The sequence below is a fragment of the Mytilus edulis genome, chromosome 8 (assembly GCF_963676685.1).
Source record: "Mytilus edulis chromosome 8, xbMytEdul2.2, whole genome shotgun sequence".
Lineage (NCBI taxonomy): Eukaryota > Metazoa > Mollusca > Bivalvia > Mytilida > Mytilidae > Mytilus > Mytilus edulis.
Window position 1 is genome coordinate 40721348 of NC_092351.1, and position 17064 is coordinate 40738411.

The window sequence follows — 17064 nt, forward strand, 5'->3', positions numbered from 1 at the left end:
CTTGGCTACAATCATCTTTAGGGTATCTAGTTTAAAAAATGTGTGGCGTGACCCGGCCAACCAACCAAGATGGCTGCCATGGCTAAAAATAGGACATAGGGGTAAAATGCAGTTTTTGGCTTATAACTCAAAAACCAAAGCATTTAGAGCAAATCTGACATGGAGTAAAATTGTTTATCAGGTCAATTTCCTTCTGCCCTCAAATTTTCAGATGAATCCGACAACCCGTTGTTGGGTTGCTGCCCCTGAATTGGTAATTTTAGGGAATTTTTGCTGTTTTTGGTTATTATCTTGAATATTATTATAGATAGAGATAAACTGTAAACAGCAATAATGTTCAGCAAAGTTAGATTTACAAATAGGTCAACATGACCAAAGTTGTCAGTTGACCCCTATAGGAGTTATTGACCTTTATAGTCAATTTTTAACCATTTTTCGTAAATCTTAGAAATCTTTTACAAAAATCTTCTCCTCTGTTACTACTGGGCCAAATTAATCCAAACTTGTCCACAATCATCTTTGGGGTATCTAATTGAAAAAAATGTGTCCGGTGACCCGGCCATCCAACCAAAATGGCTGCCACGGCTAAAAATAGAACATAGGGGTAAAATGCAGTTTTTGGCTTATAACTCAAAAGCCGAAGCCTTTAGAGAAAATCTGACATGGGTTAAATTGTCTATCAGGTATCTTTCTGCCCTCAAATTTTTTAGTTAATTTTTAGCATTTTTCATAAATTTTTGTAAATTTTTAGAAAATATTTTCCACTGTAATTACTGGGCCAAGTTCATTATAGATTGAGATAATTGTAGCAACAAGAATGTTCAGTATAGTAAGATCTACAAACACATCACCATCACCAAAACACAGTTATGTCATGAATTTATCTGTGTCCATTGTTTAATATGCACATAGACCAAGGTGAGCGACACAGGCTCTTGAGAGCCTCTAGTTTGTCATTCCGTCATTGCCTCTCATTCCGTCATTCTACAACAAACCATTATACAGAGTTTTTTTCTAAACGCCTTCAGATATTGGGCTGATATTTGGTATGTAAGTTAAACATGATGAGTTAAAGATCAAGTATAAGTTTTATTCCGCTCCGCTAATTTTTGCCTAAATTACAAGCTTTGGACTTTGATAAATTGTTGAAAATCACAGTTATATAGAGTTTTTTTCTAAATGCCTTCAAATATTGGACTGATTTTTGGTATGTGAATTAACCATGATGAGTTATAGATCACGTTTAAGTTAAGTTCTGCTCCGCTACATTTTGCCGAAATTACGGGCTTTGGACTTTGATAAATTGTTGAAAATCACAGTTATACACACTTTTTATCTAAATGCCTTCAGATATTGGGCTGATTTTTGTATGAGAGTTAACCATGATGATTTATAGATCAAGTTTAAGTTAGTTCCCCTCGACTGATTTTTGTCAAAATTAAGGGTTTACGACTTTGAAAAATATTTGAAAATCACAATTTTACAGACTTTTTTTCTATACGCCTTCAAATTTTGAGTTGATTTTTGATATGTGAGACTACCATCATGTTTGTGTCCACATGTGTTGTTGAAATATTGCAGTTTTTCCAAATTTTTGAGACGGGGCCATTAGTGTCGTTTTGACACATCTAGTCTTGATTTGAAATTCAGTAATAAAATATCAAGTTTATGAAAAGCCTTCATATAGTTGCAGATTGATTGATGTCCCTTGAATAATCCCAAGACACAGATCTCATTTTATAATAACATTATGTTTTGTCCTGTATATAACTAATGTATCCTTTTGTTGCTTATGACATATTGCAAATCTTGGTAAACTTATTTAATTAAAAGTGGGTCAACCAGATTGAAGTGCTGTAAATTTGGACTGCTTTGGAAGATCAGGACTGTTGGATATGGGCAGAAATGTTGTATTCAAACAGAAACTAATAAAGTTGCTGCAAGGTTTACTTATTGCACTCAAGCTGAAATATTCAATTCAATTCACCAAACAAGGCATCATATTCTTGCATACCACCAAGCCAACCTGAATCCTTTTGGCAGAGGGTTATTTTTGTTAGAAGTGGAATTGCAATTGTTGTAAAATTCAATCTACCAAAAATATGTGGTACTATTATTAACACAGTGTAGCACAAAGAAAGGTATAGTCACATATATATATGAGACAACATGTTATTTGATATTATTGTATAGCAATATAATATTTCCAACAGAAAGTAACCAAAAGTTAGCGTGCAATAAATCTTCTAAATTCATGATGTCATCAATGACAAAATCTTAGTTTAAACCAATTTTTACTTTCAAATACAATAAAAGGGTTATTGCATGAATATAGGGGAATATTGTCCCTCGTAGAACATATATTGCACTCGCAAGCTCGTGTTTAAATTCTACTCAGGACAATATTCCCCAATATTCATGCAATAACCCTATATTATAATTTGCTGATAGATGTTAATCAGCTATTAGTCAATCCTTCCTTGAAATGTAAAGTAATTCAAAACGAACTGATATCATCCAGCATATGAAATGTATATATGAGTGTAAGTTGTACTGATAAAAGATTCATATGATTTCCATGCAATTATATTCAATACCATTGAAAGGTTTCTTTACTTGATATTATTAATAAGTTTTCTTCAATAACTTAAGCTTCATAAAATATATCTACAGTTTATTCTATAGAGTATTTGCCGAGTTTTGTAAGTGTCAGTTACAAATTTGTGTGATATAAACATCTCGTAGCATTACTTGTCTTGCTTCTTACGATCTCACACAGAAAATAAATCCAATAAGTGATCGGTAAATAAAGATATTTTGCGTAGAAAGTGGCATTTCATTTTGTAATCAGAATGTCATTCGCAGACACATTATAACTAGATTTGTCACCTTACTAAGGATTGAATGCCTTTACATAGAAGACTTTTGACCAAACAAGTGCTGTTTGGTTGACAAACTTAATATACCATTAGTTTATATTTCTTCTTGCTTATAAATTTATTTAATCTATATAGATAGTTAGTTTCCTGTTACATGTATCAGTAATTTAATCTGTATACAATTACAAGTAATGGTCAGTTTCTAGATCTGTTTTTACAAACATAGACTTAAAAGTGTTTCCCTATGCATTCTATAGTTAAAATTTATATATACTCATTTGATATTGGACCCCCATGCAATAATTGAGGCCTTCATTATTTGATGTTTGAAATTGGCTATCACTCTATATAAGCACTATCATTTTAAAATTCATGACCACCATCATTTCAATCACCTATCTTTCATACAATTTCTGAAGAAATTACTTGACTTATGTTGTGTAAGCTGCACCTTTACCACAAATATACTGGAACATATTTGATCAGTGATTTCTAGTTAAATGCATGACCCAAAAGATCATAAAAGTTTTGCTTGGTCTCTATGCCTGTCTGTTGTCATCTGTCTGTAAACTTCAAAAAATGTTCTACTTAAAAACCGCATACTGTAGCTAATTGAAACAATACTAGGTCATTATATTCATCAGTTATCTTGTTTTATCAAGAGTAAAAGGCCAGTTAAGGATGTACTTTGGTGAAATTAAATAAATCAAGAATCTAAATTTGATACTATAAGCAGGTACTGAGCATTGGTTAAGGATCAAAATAAGCTAAAAATATTAATAGGTCATGGAACTCCTTTTCGAGATATTTGAGATTTAAAATATAGCGGGAAAAGGCTGACTCGGACTTTTACCTTATATTTGCATTGGTATTATGTGGGTCTCAAATCAAAAGAAAGAAAATCAAGAATCATCTAAAAATTTGGTAAATGACCTTTTATGAGCTATTAAGGCGGTACCCAACACTTGCACTAAAATTAATTTGGCTTGTTCAAGTTTCATAAAATTTTGTCAAAGTACTAACTTTGACCCTTTAAAAAAAATACAAAAATTTCAAAAATTTTGAACCAACCGTTTTGTCAGAAAAATTACACTAGTTATATATAGCAGTTTGACAAACTCCAAATTTGATCATTGCGAAGCTTAATATTCCATTTACAACACAACATAATTAAAACGTTCAGCTGAATTTACAGAGTTATCTCCCTGTAGTGTTAGGTACCACCTTAAGTCTTATGGCCACAGACCACAATTAATTCCTCTATTAGTTCTTTATGACTTTTTGTCTCATTAAAAAAAAAGGACCTAATCTTTTTGTCAAATTTTTTGTGTGTGTAATGCATATTACTAGTCCAAAAACATATCCAAAATTCAGAAAGATTGCTCTGATGTAACTTACAATTTTAGCCAATACACATCCATACCCCTATGGACAAGTCAAGAGATGTTCCGAAAACTGAAAATATTACCTTTTTGCACTTGACCTAATCACTCTTTCCATATTAAAATCAGTTAAAATACCTTCAACAAAAAGTTATTTCACCTCTGTTCTTTCATTTCCACCCCATAAAAACTAACAAATGAATGAAAAAGGCAAAGAAAAAAAATAAAGAAAAAATACACTATAATTAAGGGGAACTATATTCGTGAACAACGAAAAGTTGGGTCATTAATTGTGGTCTTGGGCCTATTAGGGGCCAAAAACTTGACCAATTCCAATAAAACTTGGCATGATTTAAGCTTAGTGTATTATAAGTCAGTTTACAAAGTTTAAAAGCCATATGATATATATTATAGAAAATGTGGCATTTTTTATATCTCAACTTTGGTTGCTGAATTGAGACGTTGAAATAGAAAAATTTCAACTTTCAAATTTTGGCTTCAAAAATTTCCCCAAAACACCAAATTGCACTTTTTTATGTCTCAATGTGTAAGATATTATATATTCAAAGTAAATGATAGCATACTTAATGTATGAGACTTATAAAAATTTGACAAAAAGTAATTTTATATGTGCCTATGCCAAAAAATACAGGTTTTCAAATGAAGCGAGGCCTTATATGAAATGCAATATTTTCCACTAACAACAATTTTTTGAAGTTGTTAAGTTAAAACAAAACATTTAACATATATCATAAATGTTCTTTTCATGTAAATATAAGTTTCAAAAAGCATAACACATGAGTTTTACATGGTATTAAGCAATGTCAAGCTTAAAATAACAAGTTGTCAATTTAGGCCGTTCCCTATATATCCATATTTAATTGCATATAAATGATATTGGAGATGGAAATATGCTTCTTTTTGCCAAAATCCTTGCTGAGATATGATCAAATTTGAAGCCTGGATGTAACAAGACTGTTGCTTTTAATTGTATATGTAGAAAGTATGGTCTGATGCAAAGTTTTTTCAATTTACTGTTTAAAACCTGCATGGAATTTCAGTCTTAAAATGCCAATATTTTAACCAACAGCCATCCAGCAGAAGAAAATAAAGGTATTCTGTGAAACAGACAAGTTTAAATAACCTGCAATAAGTGCTTTTCATATAGATTCAGTGCAATCTGTTTAAAGAAATACAATTTTAAAGTGCATAGAACTTCATATTTCACTTGCTTCGTACGGACCGCTAGACCTAGACTATTAAAACAGCACATTTTATACTCTTTTTATGCTTTTATCCACTTTTCCTTGTGTTCAGAGTTCACAAATGAGTAAAACACATGAAATAAATACCACAAACACAAATAGGTATCAGAAAAAAATTGTCAGAGAAAAAATAAGGATGCTGATTTTGCAAAAATGTGGAAAAAAGTGAAAAAGCTACTTTTTGGGCATATTAGCTGAAAAGTGACTTTTTTTACAAATTTCTATCAAATAAAAGTGGAAATCATTTCTTCTCATATAGTTTGACAAATCAATACCAATAGATCATTCAGAGAAGTTGTCAAAGTATAAATTCAAAATTTGCTGAAATGCACCTCTTAGGCCACAGACCACAATTAATTCCTCTATTAGTTCTTTATGACTTTTTGTCTCATTAAAAAAAATGGACCTAATCTTTTTGTCAAATTTTTTGTGTGTGTAATGTATATTACTAGTCCAAAAACATATCCAAAATTCAGAAAGATTGCTCTGATGTAACTTACAATTTTAGCCAATACACATCCATACCCCTATGGACAAGTCAAGAGATGTTCCGAAAACTGAAAATATTACCTTTTTGCACTTGACCTAATCACTCTTTCCATATTAAAATCAGTTAAAATACCTTCAACAAAAAGTTATTTCACCTCTCTTCTTTCATTTCCACCCCATAAAAACTAACAAATGAATGAAAAAGGCAAAGAAAAAAAATAAAGAAAAAATACACTATAATTAAGGGGAACTATATTCGTGAACAACGAAAAGTTGGGTCATTAATTGTGGTCTTGGGCCTATTAGGGGCCAAAAACTTGACCAATTCCAATAAAACTTGGCATGATTTAAGCTTAGTGTATTATAAGTCAGTTTACAAAGTTTAAAAGCCATATGATATATATTATAGAAAATGTGGCATTTTTTATATCTCAACTTTGGTTGCTGAATTGAGACGTTGAAATAGAAAAATTTCAACTTTCAAATTTTGGCTTCAAAAATTTCCCCAAAACACCAAATTGCACTTTTTTATGTCTCAATGTGTAAGATATTATATATTCAAAGTAAATGATAGCATACTTAATGTATGAGACTTATAAAAATTTGACAAAAAGTAATTTTATATGTGCCTATGCCAAAAAATACAGGTTTTCAAATGAAGCGAGGCCTTATATGAAATGCAATATTTTCCACTAACAACAATTTTTTGAAGTTGTTAAGTTAAAACAAAACATTTAACATATCATAAATGTTCTTTTCATGTAAATATAAGTTTCAAAAAGCATAACACATGAGTTTTACATGGTATTAAGCAATGTCAAGCTTAAAATAACAAGTTGTCAATTTAGGCCGTTCCCTATATATCCATATTTAATTGCATATAAATGATATTGGAGATGGAAATATGCTTCTTTTTGCCAAAATCCTTGCTGAGATATGATCAAATTTGAAGCCTGGATGTAACAAGACTGTTGCTTTTAATTGTATATGTAGAAAGTATGGTCTGATGCAAAGTTTTTTCAATTTACTGTTTAAAACCTGCATGGAATTTCAGTCTTAAAATGCCAATATTTTAACCAACAGCCATCCAGCAGAAGAAAATAAAGGTATTCTGTGAAACAGACAAGTTTAAATAACCTGCAATAAGTGCTTTTCATATAGATTCAGTGCAATCTGTTTAAAGAAATACAATTTTAAAGTGCATAGAACTTCATATTTCACTTGCTTCGTACGGACCGCTAGACCTAGACTATTAAAACAGCACATTTTATACTCTTTTTATGCTTTTATCCACTTTTCCTTGTGTTCAGAGTTCACAAATGAGTAAAACACATGAAATAAATACCACAAACACAAATAGGTATCAGAAAAAAATTGTCAGAGAAAAAATAAGGATGCTGATTTTGCAAAAATGTGGAAAAAAGTGAAAAAGCTACTTTTTGGGCATATTAGCTGAAAAGTGACTTTTTTTACAAATTTCTATCAAATAAAAGTGGAAATCATTTCTTCTCATATAGTTTGACAAATCAATACCAATAGATCATTCAGAGAAGTTGTCAAAGTATAAATTCAAAATTTGCTGAAATGCACCTCTTAGGCCACAGACCACAATTAATTCCTCTATTAGTTCTTTATGACTTTTTGTCTCATTAAAAAAAATGGACCTAATCTTTTTGTCAAATTTTTTGTGTGTGTAATGTATATTACTAGTCCAAAAACATATCCAAAATTCAGAAAGATTGCTCTGATGTAACTTACAATTTTAGCCAATACACATCCATACCCCTATGGACAAGTCAAGAGATGTTCCGAAAACTGAAAATATTACCTTTTTGCACTTGACCTAATCACTCTTTCCATATTAAAATCAGTTAAAATACCTTCAACAAAAAGTTATTTCACCTCTGTTCTTTCATTTCCACCCCATAAAAACTAACAAATGAATGAAAAAGGCAAAGAAAAAAAATAAAGAAAAAATACACTATAATTAAGGGGAACTATATTCGTGAACAACGAAAAGTTGGGTCATTAATTGTGGTCTTGGGCCTTATATTAACAAATAAATAGGTGTAACAGTTATGGGGCAAAATATTTTACCTTGTATTTTATGGAAAATCCCAAAGGAGTTCGAACATTTGACACGAATTCAAGAACCTCACCTAAGTATATCCTTAAGTTGTCTAATGTTTTGCAATTTGTAATTGATTTTATAAGAAATGCATAGTGATGAAAGATATTTATTTTGGGGTTTGAATTTGGTCAAAGAGAAAATTATACTAATGATCCACAAAAATTTCTAAAAAATTGTTCATCTTGAGTTTCCCTTATTTGGTTAGAATGAATTTATTCAGATTGAAGATTTGGGGAAAGGGAAAGAATGGAAGCTTATTTAAGTTTTGGATAATAAAGTAAAGTCACGGCAACTGTTACCAAATATATATTTTTCTTTAAATGTTGGTTTGCCATTTTGGATGGTATCTCACTATAAATTATAACAAATTTGCTGGTATACAATTGAAACATCATTAATAAAAATGTACAATGCATATTTGTTAATCAAACCCTTGTAAAATTGTTTTTTCTCAATAAATGGGCAGATGTGAGAGCATCAGCTGTCACTCACTCACTCACGGTGAGTGCCAACATTTTTACGTGTTTTATATTAGAAATCAACTAGTCTGATATGCAGAAATCGACAAACAATTGCAATGTCTTACAGTGCCAAGCTGCAAAATTGCAGTTAGTTTAGGCATTTGTTTTTATATATATGAAATAAAAAGAAAAAAGACCAGTTTGTATTTATTTATTACATTATAAAATATTAGACATAAAAAAACACATCATATAATTAAGACTTACACGTAAATGCTAGGAGACTCAAAAGAAACTTAATATGAACTGTATTAAAAATGATACAATTATAATTTTAATGTATGAATAAAGATTTTACCACTGCATCCAGTGTGATACGATATTTATCCACTCGAGACATTTAAATTTTCAAATCTAAAATGCAACGCTCGCCAAGTGTTTTAAATATTTAAAATTTAACTGTCAAGAGTGGATAAATATCGTATTACACGAGATTTGGTGGTGGAATCTGTTTCTCTAATGATTTTTAACCAATATGCAGACAAATTCAATACTTCCTTTCAAATGATCTGCAAAAAGATGTGTTCTTTCTATGTGACGTCATCAGGCATGGTCGCCTTTTTTCGTGCCGTCACAATAGGAAATTCAGAGGAAAGCAAGAAAATTTGACGTTATAATCGAATTATGACCAATGAAGAACTGAGATCAAACGATCCACACGTTGATTAAATAAAAATAAACAACATGTCATGAAAGGGATAAATCATGTAAGAATTAGAGAATGTATGTTATCAGGCCAGTCTGCATTGTAAGCCACTTGTACAATGCCTCAGCTAATCAAAATGTTATTTAGGATAGTCAGTATTTGTAAAGCTTTGTTAAGACACATTAGAAAATTGTCAGAATTTTGGTCTTCAGACTACCAGTTGGAGAAGATTTTGCAGAATGACACACTAACCTAAAACACAATATATTTGCATATAAATATATATGATGTTTTGTCAGTTTTAAAAGTAAGATGACAAAGACTTATTTGTACTTGACAAAATATAATATTCCCTTGATTCGCTGACTTTATATTTAATAACTTGATGCATAACTCCCCAGTGGGTCTAGCGTTTCACTTGTATTTCTCAATAATATTGACAAAGAGATATATGCGATGGAAGAACCATTAACAGGTTCATGATATCAAGTTACCTTTTAACACTTTAGCTCACTTTTACTCTACCAACGATAATTGATTAGCTTTTAGCTCTCAGTTCAATACACGTTCAATAAAATGAAACATCCGTAAATTTCTTGCATTTCAAATAAAAATTAGAAGTCTAATATGTCATCAAGTGCAGTCAACATTAATGCTAGGGTTTTATAATGTGTTAAATTGAGATCAAACTTTGAGTTTGATGTGTGAATTTTACGGTTTAGATAAAATTAGAATATTACCAATTGTACTCATAAAAATATAAAATGGGCTGCTCAGATGCTTAATTTCATATTATATTTTGCCAACCCGAGACAGCTAGGCCCTGTATTACAATTGCTTGTTTATTTAAATTCAAAATCAAATAAAAAAATTTTTTATGAACTTTAGAAACCCTATGCATATAATGATATATTTACCCATTTGGCTCCTTTCATCTCACTGTTTTGTATATGGTTTATACCTTTGCTGCGTGTGTTGGGAAACAAGTAATACTTCACACATAATTGTTGCCAATCATCCAAGTATAACAGATGAAAGATACCAAGTCAGCCATGTGAGGGGGTATAAAAAAACCAGATGTTAACTTTTAAACCAGAGTCATTAATAGCATAATTAAGACAATCAAACAAGCAGACAGACAGCATAAAAGTACAATAGAATAAAGCTTTCAGCTATTGCTATACTCTTGCCTCTTTGTTGTATGCAAGATAAATGCTGCCCCTGGCAGAAATACTACTATAATGTTGAAGGAATGAAACTAAAGTCATGTTGTGACCTTGACCTAAGATCATATCTAAAAGTTTAATATATGTATTGAAATATTGTTAGTTATATATCTTTGTTATTAAAGAATGTGTCATGACCATCATTTGAGGTCAGTTAAGGAAGGTCAAGGTCAAGGTCACATCTTGTTAATGTGTTCAAATCATGTCTTGGCCTTTTACTTCCATTTAATACTTTCCATATTAGAATGGTACACTCTTTTCTTCATACAGTAAGGTCAAAACCTGTAAAGTATTAAATAAAATCATGTCAGAAAGCTGAAGCTGCTTGTTAAATTCAGTTTTATTTTACATGACATTGTATAGTTTGAAAATATTGACTTATTTGCATGTGAATAGGTCTGAATAATCTACTAATTTAGACATTTCTTTATCAAGAAATGAGAAGAAAATGAAAATTTAATTTGCTGTATCAAATTACATACTTCCTGAATGGTTAGTTATAAAATGTAACAATATCTGAGGAAAATTATTATTGAGCTCTCAATCTATTTTTTTAACCCTTATATCTGATAAATCAGCGAATGTGACAATTCCACATACAGGAAGACAAATTGAATAAATTTCCTGTAAATTACAGAAATCCATTACTGAGTGAGTAGAATCGTCAAATGCTGACATTTAATTATTTACATGTTATATGCTTGGAATGACAACAAGTAGAGAGTATAATTTACATCTGCATTTGGATTAGTTGTAATAGCAGTAAAAAATTGACAACTTTGTCTCTTCGGCATGACTCCTTCATTATATAAAAGTAAGGTTAGTTAAAATTCATCCACCACTGGTTTCTATTGGGATGCTGATTATTACTCAGATGAAAAAAAATTTGATTTATAGTAGGTTTATACCAATAAGCATGTCTTTCATATCCGTGAAGAATTGATCAGTCCATTGTTTGCCTTAAAATCAATGCAACTGTAAATGCCATGGTAATTCTAAAGGGCTGTTCGGCTTTGTTTTATCTCAACTTCAGTGCATACAGAACTTCAAAGCTTTGATAATAAAAAAAATATACAAAGGAATGAATTGATTAGTTGGTTAGAGACTGCATGCTTTAAAAGATATAATTTTTTTTGTATTGTTATTTAAATGCAAAGTCAGGAGAGCTATATAACATGTAAAAGTTGGTGCATGTACAATACAGTTTAATATCCCGGCTCATTTAAAGCTTGCTCTGTAAATAGAAACAGAACTAGACAATGTTTCTCATTAGAGATGGTTGATAAAAATTCACATTTGATATGTAATGCAAAAAAGATTTGGGCTCATATACAAAATGAAGTTTTTTGTTCAAATGTGACAATTTTTGCAAGGTGATTGTATTTTACATGAATAAATTGGAATAGAAGAAGTCTAAATTAATATTAATAAAAATCAGCAGTGATCTGAGATCTAAGACGTTCATCTCCAGTGATCACTTACCTAACAATACTAATGTTTTGAGTTTGAATCCACCTTCAGCAGGTTCAGCAAGCTGCTTTTGACTCTGAATCTGATCTGAATTGATAAGAATTTTAGTTCACTCTTGGTACTCCTGCTCAATGGAAAAGAAATTTGGCTGTCACAATTTAACCAAGTCTGCTCAGTGCTGAAAGTCAACAATCAAACAGGATTATTCTAACTTTGCTGAAACTTGCAATTGATGGAATATAAGGTTGACATTTATATTTGAATAAAAGTAATATGGTTACTTATGCTCAAAAGATTGGTACCACACTGAAAAGACTTTCATTTTTTGAAGATTGCTTGACCCTTGTGCCTGAATTAGATTTTTAAATGTGCATTTATTTGTCTGTGTCCTATAAAGAGATAAGAGAGACCCTTTTGGATTTATTATAAGCATTACATGATAAGATCTGGATTTTTTCAATTTTGTTCTCATCTTTGTGTAAAATAATGAAGTACATGCACATGGCATTATTTTAAAAGTCTGTGCATTTCCTGTAACATATTTTGAACCTTTCTTGACTAAACTTTCATTTCCAGCCCAGGATAAGTCTCAATACAAATGTTTAGCACACTTATACACTATGAAAAGCCATTTTTTTGCAACCACTTATTTCCATTCCAAGTAAGAAATTTGCTTCCTTAAGTGAATTTTTCAGCAGGGGGTCTCATTATGGAAGTACCCTGCAATATATCTACAAAAAAGGTTGTTGGTATAATTGACTATCGAATAGATGGAAGGCAGCTCATTGTTGTTGTTTTATAGGAAAGACAAACATAGGACACTAAGTGACAGACTTGTTATTCTTAAACATATCTTTTGTTGACATAGTTGTGGAATGATATAAAAGTTTCCAAGTGTCTGCCAGTTCTAAACATATGGATGATTTAGTCTTTACAGTGTTGTTTACAAATGAAATTATAGAAAAAGAGACATTGTCAGCTGAATTGATAACAAAGAATGCAGGATTAACAACAAGGCTATAATTGTCAGGTCATTTTTTTTCGTTGCTATTTAATAGTGAATATTGATATTGTTTTTATGTGATTGATATTTAAGTTTTAATGTAAGAAAAAGGATGAAGTGCTTTTATTCATTTACACAAAACAATATAACCACTCAATAAAACTTAAAGCAATGGAACACCACTGTGTTTTTATCAGTGTTCTTTATTTAAAAGTCATTGAGGTACCCACCATGGCCATTGCCACCAATTTTGCTAACACATCATGGAAAGTTAAACCTGTAACAACATTTTTTGGTAAAAAATATCTATCGTTAAAGAAAGAAATTTAAGTTTTGATGCAGATCTCAGAACTTCTTTGTGTTCCTATGATTGTATGTCCTCAAATCCTACTTTTTTTTGGCCTTTTAAACATTTTTGATTTGAGCATCGCTGATGAGTGGATGAAACACACATCTGGCATGCCATTTTTAAGCTTCATTTGATGAGATTAAATATTCATTCTTTGCATTGAACTATCTGTTCAATTCAGTGATTTGTAAACTTACTTTTATATTTTACCGTAAATGTCGAATACCATTGCTAATTGAACAATACAATGCTAGTTGACCTTTTATTCAAACTTATGTCAGTGTATTGGAATAGATTGCCAGGCAATCTGATCAGAAATTAGATATGTTAGATTGAAAGTATGTCGCTCTATAAAACAATTTCCTTTGATATTGATTCCCTCAGGATGAAGAACTGTAATATCTTACCTGTTTGACGTAAATATAACAATTATTAAAGTCATCAAAGACAGGACATAATAGCATTTTCCTTCTACATGAAAGCTAAATTTCCCCTGTGGCTATTACAGTGTTATCAACACTACATTTAATACAGCGTTATTTGTGTGTGATCTCAGTTCACTGGCCTATTTAATACTTGTAAAAAGATTAAATAGCAATAGGTGAGTAAGTCAACTCTAGAGTCTTGTTCATCTGGGTCTTTTTACTGCAGCAGCAGCAGCAGCATGTTCTACAGTTATAAAAATGAAAATGATTTTTGACTAGCTTTCTAATCTATGATTTTGCATTGTATGCCAAATCTATCAAACACTATATTTTAGATGTTCAATCATTAGTCGGTGGAATATCAATGATTTGAATTTTGTATTACATGATTGCTATCTTAAGGTATTCAAACTTGATGTATCTAATGATATTCAACTGTAGAGGAACTGCAAAAGTACTGAATTGTTTCATTCATTAATACAGATGAGTAAAAGCTTTGCCGAAAATTATATTTTGTCAAAAGATGTTATATAACCAAAATGGTGATTTCAGGAAACGTCTGTTTGAGAAAGCTGTATCCTTTAGCAAAAATTATACCATGGATTCATTATAATTTGTTGGATACCAATTTTTGTGGGTTCAGGGGATCCAAAAATTCATAAGGAATTACAAAAATTTCTATAGGAATCTATGCATTCATTGAATCATGAAAGCAAATATCCTCTAAAATGGAAGTTTTCCTCAATCCACAAACAATGGTACCCACAAAATAAATGAATCAACAGTATGGACAATAAATGTTGTCTTAAGAATCCATTATAAAACAGAGAAGTTATCTTTCAGTGGTATGCCCAGGCCATTGTTTGATTATTACCTCATCCTTTTTCAGTAAATAAATTACTTAAACTGAGTTGAAATTTGAATTCATCTATACATTTTGAGTTGTTGACATTTATATATAAGCATTATGTATGAATGTGTTGACCAGGGGCCTTTTACTGTCTTGGATATTTCCTTTGTTTTCTGTTACCAATAGTTAATATATTATCCATTATTTTGCTCTTTTAATGTATTGACCCTTTTTTCTTTCTTCCAGGAGAATTATATGACCAAGATGCAGCAGATTTACAGATTAAAGTTCTCAAATTTGTAAGTGTATTTGTCACACTCATAGGCATCGACCATGGACTTGTGATGGCATGGTCACTTCAAGTGACAGAGGTTGTGTGTGTTAAATCCTTGATTGGTAAACTCAAAGACTTGAAAATTGGTATTTGCTGCTTCTTTGCTAAAACTTGTGGCATTTAAGAAGCACAGATCAAAGACTTGTCAGAACAGTAAACAGTATTATAGGTGTCATGTCTACAACTATTTCTGCTTACTTTTACCTTTTGAACTAGCTCTTTTAAAAAGACATAGCTGTTGCTTTTCCAGCAATGACCTCTTTTTCATCAGATCAAAAGTTGTAAAGTTTTCTGCTTAAATTATATAGAAAAGTTTTCTGCTTAAATTAGATAGAAACTAATTGTGAGACATTTCTCTGGTCAACAGCTTATTATATGTATCCATAATATTGGTTATCTTCCAATTATACATGATTACCCCTTTGTAAATCGCAATGATCGCTTAATTATTTTATACATTTATGGATTTGTAAAACTGGAGGAAGTACACAGAATATTGTACGTGACATTTCTGTTTAGGTAGTGACCATTATTTTGATAACATGCTAAGTAAATACTGTTACGTTGAATCAAATAATTGCTGCAAAACTCATTTAATTACTGTAAATTTAGAAATTATTGACAAAAATGCAACAGGGTTATAATAGCAATAATTTTAAACTCACATTTGAAATTTTTTATATGATAGGATTTTTCACAATATCGCAAAATTAAATAAAATTGCATTTTAGTCTAAAATGCCAGAATCACAATAATAAACACACACAATAATATCTGAATTTACAGTACATATAGTTTTAACATATAAAACCAAATATGGTTCTGATCAGAAATTGTTGAGACCATTTAGCTAATCTGGTATGTGTTTGCTTAGATGCTATGTATATTATATATGGAAAATTGAGCAAATGCTGGATGAATCATGTATATTGGCATAACTGTTATATATTGTACAGGAATTAAAATCCAGTGAGTAACCAAAGAAATTCATCAGAAATCCGAAGAAAATAAAAACAACCATATTTTAGAAAATTGCATTTCAAACCAAAAGTTCAATGTTCAACGTTGTCTTAAAAAGGAACATTATGTTTGCAAAAGTGATATCATGGGATAAATTTTGATGATTTAACTAGAGGAATGATCTTTATATTGTGAAAATTAAATTGATTTCCCATAATTGATTGAAACATGACGCCTTGGGTGAACAAATTGCCATGTTTCCCTTCCTCATGGGAAATAAATATGATGTATTGTACAACCAATATTTCATAATTTTCATGTTGTAAAATGTATAATTAGTATAGTTATATAATAGTATGACAAAATGTGATAATTTCTGTTGTAGCTGGAAGACCATACAAAAGCAGAATGTGCGTTTTTGTTGCTTGTTGTTCCAGAAACTCATGAATTATTTTGCCAAGTAGGTTATAAGTAGTTTATTTACATAGATTTTTACCAGTTTGATGAAAAACTCTCAAGTATTCTTAAAACATGTATTGTTATGAATAAAAAATAACAAAACAACGTCACAGAAATATTTATAAACCGGTCTGATAACAAATGTGTTGGCAAGGTCCTTAAGTAAGTGGATGTTTTCAGAAGTATTGTTGTTTTTTTTCTTCAGAAAAAGGTGCTTGATGCTACTTTAACCAATGACTTACTTGACTTAATCCAAGGGGGACATAGGGCGAATACAGTTTCTCTCCATTTCTTCCTGTCCATATGGCTGTTCGTTTTGTTTCTTTCCAGGTCATCCCAATTTTACTCAGCTCGGTTGTTAGTGAGTGGATTTTTTTAGTAGTATTGTTGTTTTTTCTTCTTCAGAAAAAGGTGCTTGATGCTACTTGAACCAATACAGGACTAATATATGAATGCATTGTGACTTTGTTTCGACAAAACTATAAAAGCATGTAAAATCATTGAGAAGAATCTTATCATATGGATTGTCAGGCTGTTGTGCTATTTGTCTGAAAAAAAAATCAAGAGACAGCAATATAACCAATAAAAAATGTCAAAAATTGTTTTTTATGCCCCACCTACGATAAAAAATGCCCCACCTACGATAGTAGAGGGGCATTATGTTTTCTGGTCTGT

At 30.8% G+C, this 17064-nt stretch overlaps 1 protein-coding gene across 10 annotated transcripts in view; it reads left to right on the forward strand.

Moving 5' to 3' along the window:
- Positions 1 to 17064, forward strand: part of LOC139485571 (cGMP-dependent 3',5'-cyclic phosphodiesterase-like) — a 114429-nt gene that overhangs the window by 38512 nt on the left and 58853 nt on the right. For all 10 annotated transcript variants that reach the window (XR_011655341.1, XR_011655342.1, XM_071270160.1 and 7 more), the window contains 2 exons: positions 14883 to 14935; positions 16316 to 16390. Coding sequence is in view for 8 of the 10 variants with exons in the window: in XM_071270160.1 (XP_071126261.1) it covers positions 14883 to 14935; positions 16316 to 16390 (128 nt within the window). In the remaining 2 variants the exon portion in view is untranslated. The remainder of the gene's footprint in view (positions 1 to 14882; positions 14936 to 16315; positions 16391 to 17064) is intronic.